This window comes from Hemitrygon akajei, chromosome 12, assembly GCF_048418815.1.
Source record: "Hemitrygon akajei chromosome 12, sHemAka1.3, whole genome shotgun sequence".
In the NCBI taxonomy this organism is placed as follows: domain Eukaryota; kingdom Metazoa; phylum Chordata; class Chondrichthyes; order Myliobatiformes; family Dasyatidae; genus Hemitrygon; species Hemitrygon akajei.
In genome coordinates, this window is record NC_133135.1 from 52,537,603 (window position 1) to 52,565,420 (window position 27,818).

Sequence of the window (27,818 nt, forward strand, 5' to 3'; positions counted from 1 at the left end):
GCATTATTACTAAATGCTTTTTAAAAAAATAAAACAGATAAGGAATCAGCTAAACTAAAATTTGAAAGTTTAAATCAATGGTTTGCAAAGTTTTGCAGCTAATGAAGTCAGTCAGAACTGAATGAATGAAATGCAGCATAGGTTGGCGACGAGTCAGGAAAATGAAGTTGAGCAGAAATGCAACTCATTAGGGCAAACACTGGCAGTGAGGCTTCAACTGGGGTAATAGATTAGGCTTATTGTCAGGGCAAATAGGGATGGTGAGAAAGCACATTTTGCCAAATGTGGCAGAGACTAAACCTGAGCTATGTAGGACAGTGAGATAGAACATCAGAACAAAATAAGAGGCAGTTTGATAGGAATGTAAAAGCACATTAATGCCAGTAGGAGCATTGAAATAGGAAGTCATTGGCTCACATATTGATGATGCCACTCACGGGCATTAAGATCATGGATAATAAAATGTGTTAAAACCATAAAGTCAAAGTACTTTTGAACGAACATTACAATGAAGTAGATTGACTTCATTAATCAGGACACGTAGATTTTATAGCACTTGGCTAACTTTCATTAAATTCAATTCAATGGAATCAGTAACAGGCAGTTTTTAGTACGAGTGTGGAAGCCAACATAATTGTGAATACTGCCCAGGCCAAGGAGATGAATTTTATCCTTAACCCTCCCGATATTTATATATGTTTAGTAGCATTTAATGGTGTATGAGGGTTAAAGACATTAATGTGCATGTGCAGTGTCATGGAAAAAAAAGTTTCTGAATTTAACATGTGTCTGTCTGCCCACAGGCAGTAGAGCCTCTCTATGCCCAGATAAAGAAGAGCAAGAAATAATCAGCTGGAGCCATGAGTGTGCTACAGGAAAACATTGAACTGTTCAACATTGGACCAGAGAGCAAAATAAAATCTATCGGCCTCACCCGAACCTCCCTCAAAGCCGTTCTGTTTTGGCAGAAATACAAAACAATGAAGGAATAGTGGTTTGCCTTATCGTTTGTGCAAACAATTGTGACAGATGCTGATTTAAAGAATTAACTGCTGACTGTGCCAAGGTCGAAAGGGATGTGCTCTCTATCCAAAGGGCCCATTAACAGTTTGCTGCAGATTTGGAACTTTTTAATAAGAAATCACGTTCTGCTAGAAATAATTGCTTGAGAAAGAAACAGAGAGTGTATTTGAATCGTATAGCAATTTGGATTTGTCATCCAAGGTCCAAGTGCTCACTGCTGAATCACTATGCAGACATCAACCTCTCTTCTATGTTCTTTAATGAAAAGTATATTAACCATTCACCCACAAATCCAGAAAAAAAAAGATTCTTTTTTTCAGGAAGCTGCAAAGTCAACATAATTTATAGCAGGACATTAGTAGCATGAATTTGTTACTGAGTACAAATTCTGGCATTTTCAAAACAGACAGAACTCTTATCACTTTTGTACAATATGAAAAGAAAAAAATCAAAACACAAATTTTATTTTATAAAAAAAACAGAAGTTCTTTCTCACTGTTCAATTGAACACTTTGAATGTGTTTTGGTAAAGTGGCTTTAAGGCGTTTGATCATTGATTTGCCATTATTTTCTTTTTGTAAATATTGGTATTCAAACCATTCTTTTCATTTAGATTGATTTTTCTGCATTTGCAGAATTTAAAATTTTGAACCTGAGATTGAAATTAAAGGGATATGACTATGTTTCTGCATATTTTAACTTACCTCAGCTAACACTTTATATGAATTTACATATTATTTTTAACTTAATCAAACAATACATTATACAATGGATTTTTAAGCCAGCTGACATTAATTTCTGTAACTCACCATGTAATATGTGGCAAATATACATATGTAAAAACAACACTCATTATCATGGAATTCATTATAATTAACAATTGCCATTTGTTTCCGTTGAAACCTCTCATATTCAAATTTTTTACGCAATCTTTTTCCATTATCTCCTGAAATACTCACATTTTTTGAGTAAAACCACCACCATAACACTACACTCCTATTGCCTTGCCCAGGCAGCTGAACTTAACTTGTAAGTCCAGAGAGTAAGAAGAAGAACTTCCCATGGGGAAGCTGTCAGTTGCTAAATTGTGTGAATTTCCATTCAGCCTAATTTTCCGTTGAGGCCATTAAGCTCTTTAATGGCAGCAGGAGCAACAGTCAGACTGAACCAGTCCACCAGAGGAATTGGTTATGAATCATCAGCATATATCCCAGTTCAGTACTTTGTCCATTCTTTCCAGGGATTTAGTTACATTACTGACAAATTAGTTCCTGTTTGCTGTGCAACATGTACACAAAAGTCCAATGCTTCCAGAGGAGGTGCTTTGATAATAGGAACATCTGATGCATCTGTTATGTTATCATGTTGTGTCCATCAAGCTAAATGTATAATTTTTGGTGTTTTGGAACTAGTTTCCTTTTTTTCTGTTCTTAAGATCTTCCAAAGTATGAAAAGTCATCCTATTATTGTGGATCACAGATCTGACTATCACACCTCTCAATCCCTTCTTCTCCTTGAAATGTATTATTTGCATCTTTTGGCCACATTTGTATAGTACTGTGCAAAACTCTTAGGCACATATATATAGCTAGGGTGCTTCAGACCTTTTCACAGTACTGTATATTATGTCCTCCCAGTCACCAAATAATACTTAATACTACTGAGATAATACAAAGCCATGTATTCTGGCTTCTCTTTCCCGATCACCTTTTTATTTTAACCAACATATGGTAGTGTGCAAAAGTCTTAGGTATCCTATATATATATATATATATATATATATATATATATATATCAAAGTCTTTTACACCATACTGTATTTTACACATGTAGTCTTCTCTGATAATTTAATCCACAATTTATTTCCATTTTGTGTTAACTACATTCTCCCAACATCTTAGTTATTAACCTCTGACGTCTGGTATTTGGACCTTTCACCAGAATAAGCAATTTTCTGGAGATATATAGTGGAGGTGTTGATTAAGCTGCATGAAGGACTGAGAATGACACTCACAAACACCACAAAATAATGGAATCTCAATAAATCAGACCTTGTTTGGAGGGTTATTCATCCTCCAGTACGGTTGTTTTTACAATAAAACTGAAAACTGGGATGGAAAAAAATTAATGATTTAAAATAATTGGGCTTGTAGTGAGTTAATGAGAAAATCTCATTGTAATTGTTTTAAATATCCAAACAATATTCAGTATTTTAATTAGAAACAACATTGCAGGGCAATTACTATGTGCCTTTAATTTGAAGGTCATCTGCGTCATAACAATGTTGGCATAATTAGGATATAAACAGGAACCTAGGGATTATTTTGTAGCTACAGAAATTGGAACAGTTAATAGGAAAAGAGTCTAACAGTGCAGTTATCAGAGGCACCCAATTAAAACGCTGAACTGCTTGCATTCTATGAAACAATATACAACAACGACCATTTGGAAAGCTCTTTTATTGTAGCAGGACACCCTAAGACACAAAAAGAACCAATTACTAATGTCAGGTTTTCATCTCTAAAGAAAGTAAGTGAACAAACTTTTTTTAAAATATTTGGTTAATTACTGATACTAGGTTTTAAAATCAAATTTAAGTAATTAATAAAAATTTAAATTCAACTGAGCATAAATCTTTAAGCTATTACAACATAGAATGTAGAACATAAACTGTACAGCACAGGAGCAGGCTCTTGGGCCCACAGTGTTATGCAAAAACTGAATAAATTAGTGATCAAATGGCCAACTAAACTAATCCCTTTTGCCTACACATGTCTATATCCTTTCATTTTCTTAACATTCATGTAGCTATCTAAACTTTTCTAAAAGCCCCTAATGTAGTTGCCTCTACCACCACCTCAGGCATCACATTCCAAGCACCCACCACTCTTTGTGAAAGAAAACACCCCGGCACCTCCTTTGAAATTATCTCTTCTCATCTTAAACGCAAGCTGTCTGGTACTGGACATTTCAACCCTGGGAAAAGAAAACTATCTGTCTACTCTATCGATGCCTCTCATAATCTTCTAAACTTCTATCAGATCTCTCCTCAACCTCTCCTGCTCCAGAGGAAACAACCCAAGTTTGTCCAACCTCTCGCTATATCACATGCCTTCCAATCCCGGCAGCATCCTGGTAAACCTTCTCCAAACCCTCAATATCCTTCCTATAATGAGGTGACCAGAATTGTACACAATACTCCAGATGCAGCTTAGCTAGGGTTTTATAAAGCTGGTTCATAACTTCCTGACTTTTGAACTCAATGCCTCAACTAATAAAAGCAAGTATGCCATATCGCCTTCTTAACCACCCTATTGACCTGTGTAGCCACTTTCAGGGAGTTATGAATATGGATATCAAGATCCTTCTGCTCTCACCCACACTGTTAAGGGTCTTGTCCTTAACAGTGAACTGACTCTTAAAATTTGACCTACCAAGGCACAACACTTTATATTTGGCTGGGATAAATTCCACCTGCTAGTTCTCTGTCTATATCTGCAACTAATTTATATCCCGCTGTACCCTTTGGTAATCTGCTACACTATCCATAACCACTAATCTTTGTATCATCTGCAAACTTACTAATCCAGCTATCTACATTTCCATCTAGGTCATTTATATACAGTACATCACAAACTGCAGAGATTGCTGTACAGATCCCTGTGGAATAGCACTAATCACATAACAGCAGCTAGAACACTGTATGTCCCTTTAACCACTACCCGCTGTCTTCTATGGGCAAACCAGTTCTGAATCTAAATGGCCAATTCACCATGGATCCCATGCACCCTAATCCTCTGGATGAATTTCCCATGAGGGACCTTGGCAAATGCCTTACAAAAATCCATGTAGACAACATCCATTGTTCTACTGTCATTAATCACCCTCGTCACCTTGACAAAATATTCAATCAAGTTAATAAGACACTATTTGCTCCACATAAGCCATGTTGTTTCTTCCTAATTAGGCCATGGTTGTCCAAATGCTCATAAATCCTATTCTTAAGAATTCTTTCCAGTAACTTCCCTATCACTGATGTGAGATTCACCAGTCTACAGTTCCCAGGATTATCCCTGGTTCCCTTCTTGAATAATGAAACAAAATTATTTATTCATCAGACTTCTGGGAGCTCAACTATGGCTAGAGAGGACACAAAGATATTGGTCATGGCCACAGCAATTTCTTCACTTGCCTATTTCAATAACCTGAGGTATGTCCCATCTGGCCCTGAGGACATCAATGTTCAAATGTTTTCAAAATTTTTGAATTTTGAAGTCCCCAGGACTTATTCACCAGAACCCAAATACTACCTCCTCCTTTACTTCGAAGTGCCCCAGCATATTAATACTGTCGGCACTGATTTCCCTATCCTCCACATCTTTTTCCCTAGTAAATATTGATGTAAAGTATTCATTAGGAGCCTCACCCATATGCTTTGTATTCAAGCAAATGTTCCCCCTTTATCCTTGAATGATACCACCCGCTCCCTAGTTATCCTCTTGCTCTTCATGTATGTGTAGAATGCATTGGGGTTCTCTTTAATCCTAACTGCCAAGGACTTTTCATGTCCCCTCCTTAGCTTTCCCAATACTCTTCTTGAGTTCTTTTCTGGCTTTTTTATAATTCTCAAAGGCTCTGTTTGATTCTAGCTTCTTGAGCTTTACACACTTTTCCTTTCTCTTCTTGATTAATTTCATCACCTCCCTCAACATTCAAGGTTCTCTTACCTTGCCATCCTTGTCTTTCTTTCTGACTGGAACATACCCGTCCTATTCTATGTGCAGTTGGTCTTTAATCACCCTCCAATATGACAGATGAGGACCTGACCAATATCAGCTGTTCCCAATGAACTCTCCCTAGTTCCTCCCTAATGCTCTCATGATTTGCCCTGCTCCAATTTAATTTTTTTCCCACAAGGTCCATATTTATCCTGATGTATTGCTTGCTTAAAACTTAAGGAGTTGTGATCACTGTTCCCTAACTGCTCACCCACTGATTGGTCAGTCACCTGGCCAGGCTTATTAACCAACACCAGATCCAATATATCTCTCCTCTTGTTGGACCATCTACATATTGATTTAAGAAGCTCTCTTAGATGCACCTAACAAATTCTGCCCCATATAAATTTCTTGCACTAAGAAGGTCCCTGCTTATATTTTCACACCTTTTCTTAATCTGCCTGCGTACCTATTCCTCAATGTCACATTGTCTATTGGAGAGTCCATAGTACAATCCCATCAGAGTTAGACTGCACCCTTCTGATTTTTGAGTTCTACCCAAAAAGACTCAGTAGACAAACCTTCTATCATGTCCACTCTCAATGCAGCTGTGATATTGTCCCTGAAGAAGTACAAATCCACCTTTCTCTATCTTCTAAAATATCAAAACCCTGAGACATTAAGCACCTATTCCTCTCCCTCTATCAACCAGATGTCTGTAATGGGAACACCATCATAGTTCCATGTACTGATCCATGCACTAAGTTCACCACCTTTATCTATAACACTGCTGGCATTAAAATACACACTCTATCCACCCCATCATATCTACAGCATTACTTTGTTTCTGCCTTTTTTCATTGTCCTTCCTCTCCATCCCTCCACTTTCTGACCTGGTGATCTGGTTCCCATCTGCTTGTCCAAACTTCTTTGTAATTAGTTCAGAAACATGGCTACAGTGCTAACCATATTTATAATATGGTCAAATAAATGGAGGAGATCTAGCTGACAAGATGTAACAAATGGTATGTAATTGGCATCAGTGGTGAGGCTTTACCATTTTTTTACCACTTATATAAATGACTTCAAAAGGTAAGGTTGCTAAACATCTTGATGGACTTGGGGCTTAAAATGTATAAAGTATATGTCTATAAATGAGTGGGAAGTATAATGTAGAAAAATGTAATATGGTCTATTTTAACAGGAAAAACATGATCTTAATGTGAGTGATTGCAGAGCTCTGATACGCAGATGGATCTATTTGTACATAATTCTCAAAAGACTCAAATGCAAGTATGGCAAGTAATTAGGAAAACTAACAGAATCAAATATTTATTGCCAAGGGAACCGAACACAAAGTAACAGAGTATGGAGCTTTAAAACAAGGTGAAGCAAAACTTACAATCATGAGTCTTTGAGTTCCCAATAGGGCAATGGATGTAGAATCACTAAATATTTTTAGGGAGAATGTAGATAAATTCTTAATCAGGAAGGGGATGAAAGGTTACTTGGGGACAGAGTAACTGGAAAACTGGGATTCTAGTCAGATCAAACAGAAATTTACTGGACAGCAAGGCTTGCTGGACAGAATGCCCTATTTCTGCCCCTAATCAACATATTTATATGTTTGTATTTCTTTTGGCAGAGGTTTCAAGAAAGCAAGGGGCATAGATACAATATAATTTGTAGAAGGATTAGAGAAGAAATGAAGAAACCCTTTATAAGCCAGGAGATGGTCTATGAATGTAGCTCAATGCCAGAGAGGTAGAGAAAAGTCATCACATTGAAAATGTGATTAGATTGTGTATGTGAACAGTTGTGGTTTGTAGCGCAATAGAAGGTAGGATTTTGAGGGGTGACTCATTTTCAATGGATGTAATAGGAAGAGTAGTTTCCTTCTGAGTCCAAAAAGTATCTGAGAATGGTTTCCTGTTGAGCAGCAGCCACTTGGAGATCTGAAGCCTGAGAGGACATGACTCCCACAGGTTCGCCCACTAAGTAGATAAGGCAGCGATTCACGGCAGCCTGGTGTTTGCAACAGCAGCCAATCAGCGACTGGGATTGATTGGCAAGAACAAATTAAAAAGGCAGAGGGAAGTGGAGCAGCTATTGTTGGAACAGCCTTTATTGGAGTGGACAGAGCTAGAGGGGGGGTTTTGAGGATTTAGCTAGATCTTTGAGACTTCAGCAAGAAGGGGCTTGAGTTAGAGAAAGCAAAAAGCTGTAGGTAGATATTGTTTCCTCCATAATTCACTTATTGTTTTCCCTTCTTTATACTTGCTCAGTTAGAATGGTAGGGATGCCAGGCAGGATAGGTGAATACTCCTCTTTGGGACGTGAGAATTCAGGGAGACCTTCAGTGAACTTGATGATTACACCTGCGAGAAGTTCATCCAGCTGCAGCTTCTAACGCTCCACATCAAGGAGTCAGAGCTGGAGCTGGATGGACTCCAAATTCAGGAGGCTGAGGGGTAATAGATGGAACATCTAGAAAGATAGTTATACCCAAGGTTCAGGACAAAGGACACTGGGTGACAGTTAGAATTGGGAAATGGGTTAAGCAGCCAGTGACCATCCACCTCAAACAAGATGACCTTGCAGGGGAAAGTCACAGTGGTCTGGCCTCTAGCACTAAGTTCGGCCCTATGACACAGAAGGGAAGGGGAGTGGTGCAGAGAAGTGAGCTGTGTGATAGGGGTTTCATTAGGGGAACAGATAGGAGGTTCTGTGGATGAGAATGAGATTTCTAGATGGTATGTTGCCTCCCAGGTGCCAGAGTCTGAGACATCTTGGATCGAGTCCTCAGCATTCTTAAGTGGGAGGGTGAACAGCCAGAGATCATGGTCCATATAGGTACCAATAACATTGTAGGAAGAGTGATGAGGTTCTGTAAAGTGAGCTCAGGGAGTTAGGTGTTAAGTTAAAGAGCAGGACCTTCAGGGTTGTGATCTCAAGTTTGCTACCCATGCCACATGCTAGTGAGGCCAGAAAAAGGAAGATTATATAGTTTAACACATGGTTTATTGGTCTAGGAGGGAGGGAGTCAGATTTTTGGATCATTGGGCTCTTTTCCAGGGAAGTTGGGATCTGTACAGAAGAGACAGTTTGCACCTAACTGGAGGTGAACTAATATCCTAGGGGGAAGGTTTGCTACTGCTGCCTTGGGGGGGATGGGTGGTTAAACTAGAGTTGCAGGGGGATGGGAACCAGAGTGCCAGAACAGATAGTGGGCAGGTTGTGGAGATAGATGTTGGTGAGACCCCAGACCAAGTCAGGAATCAAGAGGTTGAACATGGTGTGATTAACATCCTGGGCTTCATATACCCCTGTATCTTAATGCAAGAATGATCGTGGGAAAGACAGATGAGCTCAGGGCATGGATCAGCACATGGAATTATGAAATTCTAGGCATTATTGAGACTTGGTTGCAGAAGATGCTGGACTGACAGCTCAATATTCTGGGATTTAATTGTTTTAGATGCCATAGAGTGGGAGGGATTAAAGGATAAGGGGTGGTATTACTAGTCAGGGAAAATGTTGCAGCAGTACACAGTCAGGACAGACTGGAGAACTCATCTAATGAGGCTCTATTGGTGGGATTGAGAAATAAGAAGGGTATGACCATGTTAATGGGACAAGAATACAGACTAACCAAAAGTCCATGCAATTTAGAGGAACAACTTTGTAGGGAGATCAGACTGTGCAAAAAACATAAGGTTGTTATAGTAGGTGATCTTAACTTTCCACATATTGACTGTGACTCCCATACTATAAAAGGATAGTGTCACAATAAAAGGAAGAGATAACAGGCTTAAGGAAACTTGGATTACAAGATATATTAAGGCCCTAATTAAGAGAAGAAAAGAGGAATAGGAGGTATAGGCAGGTGTTTATGGATTATAATAAATGCAAAGGAACAATTAAGAAAGCAATCAGGAAGGTTCAAGGTTGCCATAGCAGGCAAGGTGAAGGAAAATCCTAAGGGTTGCTACAAATATGTTTAGAGCAAAAGGGTGGCAAGGGACAAAATTGGAAGGCAAGTGCAGAAATTGAAAGGGCACCAGCAGAGATATTTAAATCATCGTAAGTGACAGCTGAGGTACCGGCGGACTGGAGGATAGTTAATTTAGTTCTTCTGTATAAGAAAGGCTCTAAAAATAAGCCAGTGAGTGCAACATTTGTGGTAAGTTATTGGAAGGTATTCTAAGGGACTGGATATATGAGTATTTGGCATGGACTGATGAGGCATAGTCAGCATAGCTTCATGCATGGTAAGTCATGTCTAACCAATCTTAATAGAGTTTTTCAAGGAAGTTACCAGGAAAGTTGATGAAGGCAAGGCAGTGAATGTTGTCTACATGGACTTTAGCAAGGCATTTGTCAAAGTTATGCAAGGGTGGTTGGTCAAGAAAATTCAGTCACTCGGCATTCAAAATGATGTAGTAAATTGGATTTGACATAAGCTTTGTTGGAGAAGCCAGATAGTGGTAGTAGATGGTTGCTTCTCTGACCGAAGGCCTGTAACTAGTGGAGTGCTGCAGGGATTGTTGCTGGGTCCATTGTTGTTTGTCATTTATATCAATGATCTGGATGATAATGCGGTAAACTAGATCAGCAAATTTCCAGAGGGAATATGTAAATAAGGTTGAAAATGTACAGAGAAAATTTCCAAGGATTTTCTGGGACTGGCGAAATTGAGCTATAAGGAAAGATTGAATGGGTTAGGACTTTATTCCTTGGAGCATGGAAGTTTTGATAGAGGTGTACAAAATTATGAGGCTTTCTTAGCTGAGGTTAGTTGGTACTACAACTAGAGGTCATAGGTTAAAGGTGAAGAAAATTTAAAGGGGAACATGAGGGGAAACTTCTTCACTCAGAGAGTCGTGAGAGTGTGGAATGAGGTACCAGTGCAAGTAATGCATACTAGCTTGATTTCAACATTTAAGAGAAGTTTGAATAGGAGGGGGCATGAAGGGCTGTGGTTCCAGTGTGGGTCAATGGGAGTAGGGAGTTCAGCATGGACCAGATGGGCCAAAGGGCCTGTTTCTGTGCTGTACTTTTCTATGACTCTATAACTTTCCAGATTAGTGTAGAGCAGTATGATAACATGTGTAAACAAGATAGCACAAATACATTCTACTCATCATTGGAGCAAAATCAGTAGCATTTGTTGTACTTACTTATCAGCCAGGTTAACATGGACTTGGAATTTTAATGTTTCATATTCCAGGAACATTGTAAGTTTAAAACTCCCCTTTCAGACAACTGCTTTGCAAATTAAAAAATCCAGGGGTCCAGCTAAACTCAGAAGGATGGGATAGCACCAAAATTAAAAAGAATTAGAAGACAATGGAGTCACTTCCATCATTCTAATTGAGCATGCATCTGTAACTGAGCCCGCCTGCTGGGAAGCCTTAAAGGGGTGTGCAGATGATTCTGAGACTGGGTTTGTTATCAAATCAGTCAACCTTCCACTGGCAAACTGCAATAATACAGAAAGTGCTGAAAGTAAGAAAACGCAGAGAGACAGCAGACAATTCAGGTGAATGACCTCTCATTAGGGAATGCTGTTGAAAGGTTGCCAAGCTGAAATATTAGCTGTTTCTGTCTTCACAGATGCAGTGTGTTTCCAGCTTTTCCCAGTTATATTTCAGATTTCAACTATTTGCATTATTTTGATTTTGATTTCATGTTGAATTGATGTGTACCCTTCAGGGCATTGCTTTATTCCCGTAAATGCTGGGAAAGCTATGCACTGTTGACTTACAACATAAAAGCATCTCTCCAAATTATTGCTCAAACAACGTTATCAGATTGGTGATGCTTAGCCGTGCAATATTTTAAGTTCCAAAGTCAATTTGAAAGGAAGCATCGGGAACTGCCCAAATTGCTAGCTCCCTCTGTTGGATCCTGCCATGCGTTTGAGTGTGGCCGCATGCACGATTTCTCCACAGCTCTGTCCCACGCCAGGATGGATTGAGGTTGATCTTTGTACAGAGGCCCAACCACTTTCCCTCTGGCAACCTGCTCATTTGTTTGACTGAACTTGTTCTCATATTGAACAGCATCTCCTTTAACTCCACTTGTTTTCTTTATTTCAAGAGAGTTATGGGAACTCACATGGACCCAACCTGTGACTCTAGCAGTGTAGATTTCTGCACTCATATGGAATTTGGAAGTGTCACCACTTTTGTTATCACTTTCTACACTGCCCTCAACTTCATATAGTCCATTTACAGTATGTCTTTACCTGCCTTCAGTGCAAGATATTACTCCTTAAATGAGATGACCAGAACTGTGTGTAGGGCACCAAATGTGGTCTTTGCCAATGTCCGTACAGTTGTAGCTGGCCAACGCTACTATTATACTTCATTCCCTTTGCAATAAAATCCAACATTCCATTTGAAAATTAAAAATGCTGCAGGTTGTTGGAAACCAAGATAAAAACAGAAATTGCTTTCAGCTTTGATTAAAAAAAAAAGAAAAAGAATTAACATTGGGTCAATGACTCACAAGATTTCTCCAGTTACAGAAAATTCCCTCTCACATCTACTGTGCTAATCCCTCTCAGAAACACATATATCTCAATAAGATCACCTTTCAATCTTCTAATCTCCAGTGAGAATAGATTCATCTTCCTCGACTGAGCCTTAAGGCTCACTGAAATTGAATGAGATAAATAACTGCAGGCAGAGAAACACTCAATCCTTCAGTAAGAGACTGCATTTATTGTCTTTTTCACCCCACCTGATCTGAATGCCTGTCTAATCAATCCCTCCCTACCTCTTTCTGCTTTCCACAGGGACCTTTCTATCCATGACTCCCTGGCTCACTCATTCCTCCACATTCAACTTTCTTCATCTCCTGCGCTTTTCCCTGCAACCATAGGAGGCATAACACCTATCCTTACTCCTCCTCCCTCACCGCCACCCAGGGACCTGAATAACCCTTCCAGCTATGGCAGAGTTTCACACGTACCTCTTCCAGCCTTGCTTCAGTGCTCGTGATGTGGCCTCTACTCTGGTGAGACTGAGCACAAACTAGGTGACAGCTGAGTGTCTACACTCTGCCCACAATGGCTATCTTGCACACCCAGTTCCATGTCATTTCAGTTCCTTTTCCTGTTCCCACACCGGCCTATCTATCCTCAACCTTCTGCACTGCTGGAATGAGGTTAAACCAGAAGAATTGTGCCTCATGGACCTCCTATTACCTCCTTAAATTAGTTTTTTAATGCCAATATGTAGGTTCACATTTAGCAGCTGGAACCAGATAGTGAACAACTTGTTGAGAGTTAAATGTTAACGACTGCTGTTCGCAAATCTCCCTGTGGCCAGGTTCTCTAGAAGCAGACTGAGGCAGACAATCTCCATTCCAGTGTGAACTTACCACACAAGAGAAGGTGGTTTGAAGATAGACCTTTGGCATTTAAATAATAAAGAAAATGATACTTGTAACTTTATAATTCTTTTCTACAGTCAAAATTGTATTCAACACTTCTAGGGTGTAATATAGGAAAGGTGGCAGTCAATTTGCTCACAAGAGCAATCTGATGATAGCTTATAGGACATTTAAACAAAGGAATAACATTGAGCCAGATCCAGCTCACTCCAGTACACTGAACAATCTTGCCTCCCTAGTTCTTCGCCTGTGGCCACACTTATCTTTTGTGGAACTGTATGTCAAATTGAGCCCAGGCAAGCAGCTATCCTGTAAAACAGAGCAGTCTGCAGCAACAACAAGGCCTCAGGCAGTAACAAGGCCTCAAGCAGTGACTCATTAGATCCCACTCCGGTATTGCCCTGATTACCTTTGAACAGCTCACTCTCTTTTCAGTTATGGACAGGAAGTAAAAATGCCAAGTTCAAAAAATCAGACATTAACACTTAAGTGCATTTATTTTTTCAGTCCAAGCTAGGAGGCCCACTCTAGTGTATGGGGCCACATTTTAAACATTAATCATGGCTGACATTGAGTTGAGGGACTGTACACAGAGCCTCAGCACAGCATGATTGAGTCTGGTCCTCAGACTCAATGATGAGTCTAACAGCAGATGTCTTCAGCTCTGCCATGAGAAGACATGGAGCTCATGGCCAGTTATCCAGCCCATGCATTGCAGCTAACTGGCCATTCTCCATGGGAGCAATGGTTAGATAGCAATGCTATCTAAAACGTTGATTCGTACATAAGCAAAGTCTTTGATACTCTTCTTCAGAAGAATGCTACCAGATATTTTACACTTACTGCAAGAAGAATTGGGAACTGAATTTAAAGTCTCATACAAAAGGAGGCACTTCTAAAGTGCAGCATTGCCTTGATCCTAACTTCAAATGTCAATCCAGTGCTGATTTCCAACATGTTCAGAGTAAAGTTGTTTACCAAAAGACCAGCATGGCCTCCAATGTCACAGTAAAACCACTGTATAGTGATTTTGTTGCATCGTTTAAGCTTCCTGAGCAATGAAAAAGCAATGTGACACGTTATAGGAAAATTGAAATAATATCTATAAGAGTCATAACATTTTTAATACTGAAAAAAATTGATATAAAGATATGTCAGTGCTTTTAAATGACCCACACGAAGGTTTAATCTTTGCTCAAATCAAAAAAAATCAATTGATCAAAGAGCAGGTGTAAACATTGCATCACTGTTAATTTATCATTCTGAAGTCCTTGTTCCTGCTGGTTCACATACGCTATTTGGAATATCATGAAAATCTACAAGATCATGTTTCAGTCAGTGAGTTACATACTGTTTTATGCTGCATTAGACTTTATGCAGCCCAACGGCTATTGGTAGGTTCCTTTGTCTAAAGGTTTTGTTGAAGAAAAACAATAGATCATTAATAGGTACAGAGCAACTGGATTTAACATTCTTAAGCTACAATAAAGGGGAAAAACAGGGAAAGTGCATGTGAAGCAATGTTGGGAATGAGCTTTGGTTAATATTAGTATGTTTCTGAATGTTTGCTGGCAATCACTTGCATGTAAAAACTAAAGGTTTGGAGAAAGTTCCGGATAGTGAGCTGTGTCTATACGGACTGCAACCCTGCATGTGTCAGAAATATTTACAAATGAAAAAAAAATGGGAGGCCAAACATTGTAGGTTAAGAATTTAGGGTTTCTTTTGTTGTTGTTTGCATTTTTATTAAGTCATAAAACTGAAACTGGAACATCGTATAACCTGAGTGTTTTAATACGCTGCTATTTCTATATTTTTTATGGGTTATGTTATTTGGATGCAGCAACCAATCTCAATGAGTGAGTTTTATTATTAGCTGTATTGTAAGGCCTCCCATTTTGCTCTGAGCAGGTAAGATATATCCATTTCTCTCATCCGTGCATAATGTTATGTCAACCAGCTTCACAAATATCCTGTGAACACCTCTGCTTTCTTAATGCAATATCCTGCCTATGGACCTAGACCCTTTTTAAGAAGGACAATAATAGGCACTCAATCTATCCTCAGCTAAGCTTTGTACATTCTCAATACACTGGAACTTCTTTGTTTACATTGTAGAGACATCTAAGAACCCTTTAAAGGCTTTTGGAGGACCACTTGTATACTTTCTCCAAGATATGAACTTACCTGCAGATGTATCTACTTGATGTTACTGTAGCTTTCTAAACTTCTTAAATATTCAGGAGCACTGGCCTCTGAGGAATTTGGTTGGTGCCAAAAGAGTGATTTTGACCCATAACCTCCTCCTTCTGAGCTTTTAGACAGGGCACATAAAGAGGCAAGAAATAGAGTGAAACAGATCATGTCCACACAGATGGCATTGGTCAGATTGTCATCATGTTTGATACAGACAAGATAGGCTGAAGAGCCTTCTCCTGTGCTGCACTGTTATTTGTCCTTCGCTCATTCATGGCCGTCATACAATTGGATGTCCCTTTCCATTGGGTTATGTGTTGACCTTCAGTACTTTTGGAAGGCCCACAGCTTCACTTTGAGACTTGCTTCACTATTTTTATAAACAAGCTTTAACATTCAGTTGAATGCCTTTGAGGTGAAGTTGAGGAGATTCTACACTGATTAATTAGCGGATTTTGAAATAGCAAGTTCATCTTAGGTCACTAAAGGTGAACATCCTCCATTCATCTCATTGTCTTGAGTTTCTGAATCCTGCCTATGTGTCCCACCTGAGGAACCACCACACACTTCCTGCTTCTTGGTTTGTATTGTGCAGACCTTCTGTAGAGCACCTATGAACACAAATTCACTAAAGGAGCAGTATAAATACCACCTGCTTGAGAGTTTTACAACATACCATAAACTGTCAGAAACTCTTCCTCCAAACTTGATTCAGGAATAAGTGACAAGGATTTTTATCTCACTCATATCTTCAGGTTTCAGACTTTCTTATCTGCCTTGTTACCTTAACAGAGTTCAGATTTTTTTTTCCATCTAATTTTCATTCCTTTTGTGTGCTTCATATATTCCATGATCAGCTCTGAACAAGGAAAAGGAAGAGCTCATAATTAAACTGGTACTTTTCACACCATTTGAATTTCCCCAAAATAAAGAAAATAAATGCTGCTGTAGGAAGTGCATAGTGGCACAAGAAAGTAAAATCATTTTATCCGTTTCTCTGAAAAATGCTCCTGCTATTAATTTGCATGTTCTTCTTCTATCAAAAGAGGTAACCAGATATAAAATTGGACAGGATCAGACCATTCAGGGCTGCAAAGTCTTTCTAGGTGAGGCAACACTTGTGAGTCTGTTGGGGTCATATACTGTGTCCAGTGCTCCCGGTGTGGCCTCCTGTATACTGGTGAGACACAACATAGATTGGGAGACTGCTTCATCTAGCATCTATGCTCCATCTGCCAGAAGAAGTGGGATCTCCCAGTGGCCACCCATTTTAATTCCACTTCCCATTCCCATTCCAATATGTCAATCCATGACCTCCTCCACTATCCTGATGAGGCCACACTCAGGTTGGAAGAACAGCACCTTATATTCCACCTGGGTAGTCTCCAACTTGATGGATGAACATCGATTTATCGAACTTATGGTAATGCCCCCCCCCCCCCACCTTTTCACTCTCTCACCTTATCTCGATGTCTGCTCATCACCTGCCTTTGGTGCTTCTCCCTCCTTTTCTTTCTTACATGGCCCTCTGTTCTCTCCTATCAGACTCCCCCCTCTCCAGCCCTGTATCTCTTTCACCAACCAACTTCCCAGCTCTTTACTTCATCCCACCCCCTCCCGGTTTCACCTATCACCTTGTGTTTCTCTCTCCCCTCCCCCCACCTTTCAAATCTACTCCTCATCTTTCTTTCTCCAGTCCTGCCAAAGGGTTTCAGCCTAAGACATCGACTGTACTTTTTCCCATAGATGCTGCCTGGCCTGCTGAGTTCCTCCAGCATTTTGTGTGTGTTGCTTGGATTTCCAGCATCTGCAGATTTTCTCTTGTTTGTGATAGGTGTTTCTAAAATGTCTTCCTTCTTCCTGAACTGTTAATTCTCAATTTCAAGAGTTAACAAAACCCTTGAACTCTTCTCACCCATTTCTTCCTCCTCTACTTTTGTTCCTTCTCCTCGAGGACCAGACAAATTTAGAGTTTCCCTGGTCCTCACCAACACCTGTATTATCTGCAAGTACTGCCACTTTAAAAGTGGTTCCACTACTGGGCACCACCAGTAGTGGAACCACTTTTCCACCACCACTTTTCCACCACCACCGATGCTGCCCTCACCTGCATCTCTTCCACCTCATCCTCCTGCCACCATTACAGGGATGGGGTTCCTCTTGTCCTTACCTACCACCCCTTGAGTCTCAGTATCCAGCACATCATTCTCTGTAATTTCCAACAGCTATGAAGGGATTCTACCACTAAGCACATCTTTCTCTCCCCACCACCCTCCACTTTGCATAGGGATCGCTCTTTCTACGTGATTCCCTTGTCTGCTCATCCCTCCCTCTGATTCCCCTCCTGGTACTTATTCATGCTAGTGGACAAGTGTTTTACCTGTCACTATACCTCCTCCCTCACCACCACTCAGGGCCCAAACTGTTCTTACAGGTGAAGTGACATTTCACCTGTGGTGAAGCGTCGCCTTACCTGTAAGATCCACGTGATGTAGAAGAGGGAGCCTCAGAAACAGTAGGGTCACCTACTACATCCGGTGCTCCCAGTGTGGCCTCCTCTAAATCAGCAAGACCTAAGGTCGACTGGGGAACCTCTTCATTGAACACCTTCATTCCATCTGCTACAAAAGGCAAATTTTTCCAGTGGCCATCCACTTCAGTTCAACTTCCTATTCCCATTATGCCATGTCAGTCCATGGCTTCCTTTACTGCCAGGAGGGGGCCTCACTCAGGTTGGAGGTGCAACTTCCCATATTCCATCTGGATAATCTCCAACCTGACAGCATGGACATTAATTTCTCTTGCTTTCACTAATTTCTCCGCCTCCCTGTACCTTCTTTTTCCATTCCTCATTCTGTTTTCCCTTCCAGTCCTCACCTCCTCATCTCTTCTCCTCACCTGCCCGTTGACTCCCTCTAGTCAACTTCCTCACTCCCTTTCTTCCATGGTCCACGGTCTTCCTCTATCAGATTCCATTTGCTTCAGACCTTTACCTCTTCCACCTAACAGCTCCCAGTTTCTTACTTCATCCGCTTCCCCCACCCACCCAATTTCCCTTTCCCCTGATTTCACCTGCCAGCTTGAACCCTGTCTTATTCTGGCTTCTTCCCCTTTCCACTCATAATAAAGGGTCAAAATGTCGAGTTTATTCCCCTCCATAGATGCTGCCTGCCTTGCTGAGTCACTCAATCCTTCTCTTGCCTTTCAGAATTTCACAGGGACCCTAGATTAGTCTTCCATTCCCACCAAAACCCATTCCTTCCCCCCTCCTTATGTCACTTCCCTTACAACCAGTCCTTTCGCATTTTCCTTTTTCACCAACCAACGATCCAGTCTTCCTTGCTCAAGCAATAACTCACTTGTGCATATTCCAGTCCAGTGAATTGTAGTCAGTGTTCACAATGCAACCTCCTCTGCTTTACAGAAACTGAAAGTGTTCAGTCTGCAGGGGTTTCAATCAGCATCCTGTTACCCGTCCCTGTCACTTTAACTCTCCATCCTATTTATCGTCTGATCTATCAGACTATGGCTTTCTGGACTGTTACTATGAGGCCCAACACAAGCTTGAGGAACAGCACCTCATCTTTAGATGGGCACATTTCAAGTCAATACTGAATTCTACAACTTCAGGCAACTTGATTTTTCTATCTTTACCATCAATCCATCTTTTATAACAGCATGGAGAGAGACAGCACCGAAACAGGTCCTACTGCCTATCAAGTCCACACTGCACATAACCCAGCCATTTACATTAATCCTACACTAACCCCATTTTATTCTGCAACCACTCTTGTCAACTCTGCATTAATTCTTTCACTCACCTACACTTTATAGTCAATTTACAATGGTCATTTAACCTACCAACCCTACACTTTGGAACGCAGGAGGAAATTGGAGCTTCTGGAAGAAACCCATGCAATCACAAAGATCATCATCATCACTATGTGTCATGTCATATGCCGTGGGTGATCATGGTTTCATGACCATGTACGTTCTTGTGTCTTGTCATTGCCTTCTTCTGGGCAGCGTCTTTACAAGATGGGTGACCCCAGCCATTATCAATACTCTTCTGAGATTGTCTGCCTAGTGTCAGTAGTTGTATAACCAGGACTTGTGATATGCTCCAGATGCTCACCTGACCATCCACCACCAGCTCCCATGGCTTCACTTGACCTTGACTGGGGGAATAAGCAGGTGCTGCACCTTGCCCAAGGGTGATCTGCAGGCTAATGGAGGGATGGAGCGCCTTACACCTCCTTTCATAGAGACACATCTCTAACTCACCATGTAGATCACTTGCAAATTCCATATAGACAGCAACCCAGATTAAGATTGAACACAGTTCCCTCACATTGTGAGGCAGTGGCTTTACTTGCTGCGCCATTGTGCTCTAGCCTCTGGCTGTTGCCATTCATCATTGACTAGATAACCTTGTTACAGGTTACCCACATGTCCACATGGTGTTAATCCATCATAGCCATTCACCTTACAAACCTCCCTGCAGCGTAATATGCTTCTTTTTTCTTCTTCCCAGTTCTGACAAAAGGTCTTTGACCTGAAAAACAACTTCATTTCATTCTCACAGATGAAGCCTGAGTAGCTGCTGAGTATTACCAATGTTTTCTGTTCTTTTAAATTTAAACTTACTTTCCTTTTAAAAATAACCACTTCATGTAAAGTCCAAATTATGTCAAAATACCCTTTTATAAAATCTGGATTGAATAGGAGATCAGAAGGAGGGATTTTATTTTTGTTTATGCTGTCTGTAATGTTTTATTTTATAATCACCATTTGATTTCAGCGAAGAGTTAACGAATGGATTGAACCCAGCAAATGTTATCAGTTTTTTGGGACGCTGGGAAAGGTCATTAAGGAATCCTTCAGAGCCAATTGATTGCACTCTTTCAACTTGGTCCTCATGGAGTTCTTGCAATCCTTGCCAGAAAAAGCAAGTAAGTATGGCAATGGAAGTCGATAGAAATTTGAAGTTCACTCAACCTTACTTTTGTGATTGTTCTGCATGAGCTAGTTATCACGTGCCAGCAATTAATTTGACAGCTTCTGCATTCTTCTAAAGTATACCTTGAGAAGTAAAACCATTCTAAACCAAAGGACCATCAACCACCTTGTTTGTAGATACTTCTCCAGGGGTCTCCCTCACATATCCCTCAGACAGGCAAGACTCTGTCATAGTTTTCAGTCTTCCATTGAAGAATTAGACACGCTGCAGACCATCTCCTTAGCTAATTGGAAACCAACCCAAAAGCCCTTAAAACAACTTTTTCACATTGCTTCTGCCAGGTGCTCACACCTCTCAGCCAGATCTTCAGTTTGATACTCAAAATGCCTTTCCTGACCAGTTCCACACCATCCAGGGCTCCACTCACAGCAATGGCTAGACTCCAAATTAAATGCTCTTGATATATCCTGGTACTGGTGAACAATCCCTAGGACAAGGTTTCCCAGCCACCAGTGTATAAACCCTGAGGGGTAGCTGGGTTACTGCCAAAGATTGCCGATGGTCCATGCAGTTATAATAATATTGAGGTAATTTAGTTAAGAGTTCAACATTCCTAAGGCTATGTGGCTGTGTGAAAAAAAATCACTCCAGCTGTGGTGCTGTTTGTGTGGAGTTTCTATGTGATCGTGGGGGTTTCCTCCATGTGCCAGACCCAATGTCATGCAGGTTAACTGGCCACTGTAGATGAGCATTAGGACCATTGATGGAAATATGTGGGAGAACAAAATGGATGAGGGTTGGATTAATGTAAACGGGTGCTAGATACTCAGTCGGCAGAAGAGTCTGTTTCTGTTCCACCATCCGATGGTTGGCAGTTTTATGGCATGAGATATGTGATAAAATTTAATCTAAATTCCAATAGCTAAACATGATCAGATCCCTATGTATGTACAGCATAATTCTGGAAATTAAATGACAGTCTTCTGGATGTATGACACATTGACTATGCTTGGAGGCTGTTGGGCATGAACAAACCATGTGACTGATGTTCATTTCCCTATTGATGCCACTCTCGCAGCTTTTCATGGCAAACCCAACGCTCATCTATGCCTGCGTCTTGCTGCAGGATCTTGCCCTACTCCAGGAACTTGACCCTACTTTCGCTGCCAACAGAGAACATTCCTGAGATAAAACATCTTCTTGTTCCCTGGCATCCTGGTGTGCCCAACCCCCACTCAGCCTACCTGGGTGTGGCTCAGCTTTGGCCCCAACTAGCCATCAGAGACTTCTCCCCACCACCCTTCCTCCACACTCTCCAACTCACTCAAGGTAAAGTAGTTCCAATGCACATGGACTTCACCATTAGGAGAGCTTGCTCTGGCAGTAGATCAGGGAAAGAAGTTGGGTTCATGCTGTCTCTAAAAGAACAGTGCAGTTAGTGCCCAGTACCACAGCCAAGACCTGATATTGCCGAACACTTTATATGTCATGCATGTTCAGATGTTGCTTCCATGCAGCTTAGAGAGAAAGTAAAGTAAAATTAAATTATTCACTGACATATTGTGTCTTCAATCTCTAACTAGTTGTGTGTTTGGATACTTATCTGCTTTCATCAATGTTTCCCTTCTGCGTTTATAAAGTACAGGTATGCAAGACTTGAGATGCCCTCTCAGTTTGGTGGTGCATCATGTGACTCTGCGGACAGGGAAGAGAAGGCCTGCACAGGCCCCTGCCGAACAATAAACCTGTGTGAGGGCTTTGTATGTGCAGAAACAGGTAACAAATGTCTTCAGTGAAATATTGTTTTCCCTTTCTGGAAGCATTGGAAATTCACTTAAATTTATGATGTTTATTAACAAAAGAAGTAGGTTCCTATTGTATGCCAGCAGAATTCAGAATAAAAATTTTCCCATAACTTTTCTGTTTTCAGTCTGTAGTTAAAGTATTATTGTCCTCTCCTCCACAATGGGCCAGCCAATGAGAACAGAACAGTAGTTAGTCTACTGAAGTTTATTGTGATCTGTAATTATTTATCACATATGGAGATGCCAAGACTAAACAATTGCCTATAAAAAAATGGATTTCTGCATTGCTGAGTAAAAAAAAGAAAAAAAGAAGTGGCAGCCTAGCAGCTACAGTCGACATAAATCTGAAGAAAATCTATTCTCTAAAACCCAATGTAGTGTTTCATTTTTTTATCGAATTTTGTTGTGAGCAGAATAAAATTTCCAAGGTAATATTTATTTCCAATTGCTAGTTATTCTTCAAATATTAAGAAGCAAGATTGAAGTTGCATATAGGGCATAGCAGACATGTCAACTCCCCTTCCCAAGAATGTATCAGCGATCCAATCATATATTTACCAACAATCTGCAAGCAAGTTTCCAACTGAACTCATTAATGTTCTTTCCAGTTATAGGCAATTCTTTGGACAGTCAAGAATGTTTTATTCCAAATTACTTGCCTAGTTTTACTGAAAATGCTTTCGATTGAATAGGTACATTGAGAGATCCTAGAAAAACACTTTGCGTGTTTGTGAATGGACATAAAATTTTGTTACAATAGTCCACACATTGCTTCTACATTGCGCTAACTTGATTTGTTGAAGTTTATTCTGTAGCAGAAAAATCTTGGTTGCCAAAGTTTCAGTGTATGCTTTTGCCGAGTTTTCCATGTATGCTTTTTAAGCAGAGAGCCAGGTCTCAACTTAACTTAATAAAATAGTGGACTGATAATGCTCATCCTTCCTTCTCCAACCTGCAAGAGAGTTTATCTGAATAATTTGGTTTTCAATAAAGGAGGACTGATAAAATCTTCTGAAGTTTAAGCAAATATACAGTGGATACTTGCAGTGGTGTTGCTTCCTTGTATGCTTCACCAATCTTTTAAAAATTTAAAAAATATATACAGCTGAAATTATGGTAAATCATTCTCAATGTAGTGCTTTATCCCCATGCTTATCTTAACTGTTGTGGCACCTGTGAGATGGGCCTTGTTCATTGATGTCAGGGGTGTACTCATTAGTTTTAAATGTTATTGATAGTCAATTATATTTAAGATCAATTCATATAATTTTATAAATGTTTAAGAATAAATAAAAATAAGCATCTAATTAAAATGCATCACTTTTTAAAGTAACTAAAAAGCAAAATGTAAAACAAAATAAGAAGAAATAAACAAGGAACCTTGAGTTGAGCCTACCCTTTAGCAAACCTCCATTCAAGAGAATGAGTTGTTTCTTGTACACCAGCCATGGCTAGCATGAACCGAAGGGGAGATGAAGTGCATCCAATTCTTCAGCTCAGAAATCTGGAACTGATGATGGATTAAGCTCAGAATCAGAATCAAATTTAGTGTCATTGACGGATGTCATGGAATCTGTTGTTTTGCAGCAGCAGTAGGTTGCAATACATAATAATAAAAGAACTATAAATTACAATAAGAAGTATATATAAAAAGTTAAATTAGATAAGTTTTGCAAAAGGAGAGCAAAATATGAAACAAAAATAGTGAGTTAGGACATGGGTTCATTGTCCTTTCAGAATCTGATGACAGAGGGGAAGAAGCTGTTCCTGTATATGTCTTCAGGCTCCTTACCTCCTCCTTAATGGCAGCAGTGAGAAGAGGGCATATCCTACATGATGGGGTCCGTAATGATGGATGTCATCACTTTAGGGCAACATCCTTTGAAGGAATCCTCAACACTGGGAAGGCTAGTGCCATGACGAAGCTAAGTTTACAACTTTCTGCAGCTTTTTCCAATCCTGTGCAGTGGCCCCTCCATACCGGACAGTGATGCAACCAGTTAGAATGCTCCCCAGAGTAATGCAAGCTCTGCACACTACATCGTAACTGGCCATCTATCTTACAGCTCTCCAAATAGAGCTGACAACCAAGGTAAAGTCTCTTATTTTTGAGGCTTTGGACTAAAATGCATATTCTGTGGAGTTTTTTAGGTCGATGCATTCCTCGTAGGCTCAGGTGTAATGGAGATGATGATTGTGGAGATCAGTCTGACGAGAAAGGATGCCGGAGATTTAGCTATGCGTGCTCCAGGGAGACAGAACAATACTGGGCCGTGCAACATATCGCAAGTGGGTATGTTTCTAAGAAGATCTCTAAATCCCAGAAGCATGCCAATGTAACGGTATATATTGCCATACAACTGATTCTAATTTTTTTCAGCACCTATGCTGCTTAGCTCAATATGTGACACTGTTTATACAGCTGTTGCTCAAGTGCCAGAGAAATTAGTTCAATTCTGACCTCAGGTGCTCTCTGTGTGGCGTTTGCATGTTTCCCCTGTGACTGGGGGTGTTTCTTCCAGATGTTAATTGGTTACTGTAAATTGTCCCTAGTGTGTTGATGAGCATTGAGGTCTGGATGACATTGACGAAAGCTGGGAGAGAATAAGAATGTAATGAACGTAAGATATTGTGCAAATAGGTGTTTGGTGGTTTCCATGCTGTATCTCTGCACAATACAATCCACAAACCTCTTTAGACATTGGTTTTAATATTGTACCCAAAGGATGACCCTTCAATGGGTTGAGCCCACTTCATGCTATTCTGAGGGGAGATAAACAAAAATATGAATGCTAGGTAATGCCAAGCATCAGTACTATATGGTTAAGGAAGAAATGATGAACGTTAGCAGGGTGATGTAAGATTTCACAGTTTTGTGATTAAATGAGTTAGCGTCAGACACTGTAAGGTGAATCATGATCCAATACACTGGTAGGTGATGCAGAAAAGATGAAGAGTGCCTTGGACAATAAATTTGGTGCACTGAGAAAACTTGTGAACAGAATATCAATTTAATAAGAGAAAGCTCAGCATGGTGTGAGTGAGTGAATGTAATCTGTCATCTAATTAATCAGGTTTATACATTTACAGATACAATATTTTAACTGAGAGTTTGGAGGGAACTGTTCTAGATAACAGATACTATGGAGGCAGCTGCGCGCCATATTACGTGAACAACATAAGATTCAGAAAACCATACAACTTAGAATTCTACAGCTCTGAGGTAAATATTGCAAAACTTCTTTAATGTCCAGAATATATTTACATATTTCTGTAACCAATTTTATGTTCAAATAGAACAAATAATAATAACTTGGACATACATTTTTTTTAATGTAGCTAAATATCTCAAGATATTTAGGAGAACAGAGTAAGATACCTGAAAAGTAATCAAAACAGTGAAGAGGAAGGATTGAAATATGTTAGAGGAAGAGAGAGGCAGAGAGGCAGATAGAATTGAATGGAATACCAGAATTTGAGAACCAAAAGGCTGAAACTACAGCATCAATAAAGTGATCATAATTGTGACCACACACTACCACCCCCCCTACACACACCCACAGAGTTAAGTAGACTTGGCCCACTGGCTACACATATTCTGCAATATTAATAATATAATTTTTATGCCCCCAACATGTTTTAAACATCTCAACCTTAACCTTATTTAAATTCTAGGCTTGTTCATCTGCAGCTTTTAATAGCACCTTTTGAATTCAATTTTCCCTAAATTTTTGTTCTATTTCTAATGATTTCTGAAAATCCCTGCCAGAATCTAATTAGCTACTTTAATGAATATCCTTGGGAGTTTATGATTCCCATTTACTTTTGGGAATTTATGGTTCAGTACCGTTCACATATTGTTTCCTTCATCCTCTGGGTATTTTTAAAACCATTACCACCTGTTTAACCCTTTATTGTTTGATTTTGTTCTTTATACTTGTTCATATTTTAAATGTGATGCTATGCTGACTCCAACTATCCCTTCCCTTTCTTCCATGGTCTTCTGTCCTCTCCTATCAGATTCCCCTTTCTCCAGCCTTTTATCTCTTTCACCAATTAATTTCCCAGCTCTTTATCATTCTATCTCCTTTCTCATTCTTGTAAACTCGAGCACATAAAACCACAGCCAAAAATGCTCCCCATATGTTAACCCTCTTAATCCCAGGATCATTCTCGTGAATCTCCTTTGGACCCTCTCTGATGCCAGCACATCTATTCTTAGCTAAGAGGCCCAAAACTGCTCACAGTACTCCAAATAATGGTGTGCCCCATGTCTTATAAAGCCTCAGCATTACATCCTTGCTTTTATATTCTAGTCCTCTGAAAATTAATGCTAACATTGCATTTGCCTTCATTATCACCATCTCAACCTGCAAGTTAACCTTTAGGGAATCCTGTATGAGTACTCGCAAGTCCCTTTGCACCTCTGTTTTCTGAATTTTCTCCCCTATCTAGAAAAGAGTCTACACCTTTATTCTTTCTACCAAAGTGCATTGCCATGTACTTCCTTGCTCTATATTCCATCTGCTACTTCTTTACTCATTCTTCCAATCTGGCTGCAGAATATCTGCTTCCTCAACACCATCTTCACCTCCACCTATGTTCACATCATCTGCAAACTTGGGCACAAAGTCATCAATTCTGTCATCCCGATCATTGACATATACCGTGAAAAGAAGTGGTCCCAACACCGACTCCTGAGCAACACCACTAGTCACTGGCAGCCAGCCAGAAAAATCCCACTTTATTCCCACTCCTTGTCTCCTGCCAGTCAGCCAATCTTCTACCCATGCTAGTATCTTTTTTGTAATACCACGGGCTCTGAACTCGTTTAGCAGCCTCAAGTCAAAGGCCCTCTGAAAATCCATGTAAACAAGATCCATTGACTCTCCTTTGTCTATTCTCTTTGTTGTTTCCTCAAATATTTCCAACAGATTTGTTGGGCAAGATTTCCCCTCAAGAAAACCATGATGACTTTGGCCTATCTTATCATGTGCCTCCAAATACCTCAAAACTTCATCCTTAATAACAGACTCCAATATCCTGCCAACCACTGAAGTAGGGCTAACTGGCTTATAATTCTGTTTCTTCTTCCTCCCTCCCTTTTTAAAGAGTGGACTGATATTTGCTATTTTCATGTACCTGGAACCATCCCAGAATCTAGTGATTCTTGGAAGATCACTACTAATGCCTCCACAATCTCTGTGACTACCTCTTTCAGTATCTTGGGGTGTGGTCTATTTGGTCCAGGTAACTTACCTAACTTCAGACCTTTCAGCTTCCCAAGCACCTTCTCTTCAATAATAGCACCTGATCTCGCATGCTCCCCCTGATACTTGTGAATTTCTGGCATACTGCTAGTGTCTTCTACAGTGAAGACTGATGCAAAATATTTATTAAGTTTGCCCACCATTTCTTTGTCCCCAATTATTACCTCTCTGGCATTATTTTCCAGCAGTCCAATGGATTTTTAGTTGGCTAGTATTTTTTTAAGATTCCCAATCCTATACCTTCCCACTAATTTTTACTGTGTTATATGCCCTCTCCTTTACTTTTATGCTATCTTTGACTTCACTTGTCTGGCACAGTTGTCTCATCATCCCTTTAGAATAGATATTCATCTTTGGGTGGCATCTATGTTGCGCATTCTGAATTGTCCCCAGAAACTCCAGCCACTGTAGTTACACTGATATCCCTGCTAGTCTCCCCTTCCAA

At 40.1% G+C, this 27,818-nt stretch overlaps 1 protein-coding gene across 1 annotated transcript in view; it reads left to right on the top strand.

The window, feature by feature from the left end:
* The window catches only part of dab1a (DAB adaptor protein 1a), a 721,091-nt gene that overhangs the window by 653,302 nt on the left and 39,971 nt on the right, over nt 1-27,818 (top strand). The window contains exons 16-20 of the mRNA XM_073062447.1: nt 5,142-5,233; nt 20,140-20,290; nt 21,939-22,074; nt 24,255-24,396; nt 25,194-25,326. Coding sequence (XP_072918548.1) covers nt 5,142-5,233; nt 20,140-20,290; nt 21,939-22,074; nt 24,255-24,396; nt 25,194-25,326 — 654 coding nt within the window. The remainder of the gene's footprint in view (nt 1-5,141; nt 5,234-20,139; nt 20,291-21,938; nt 22,075-24,254; nt 24,397-25,193; nt 25,327-27,818) is intronic.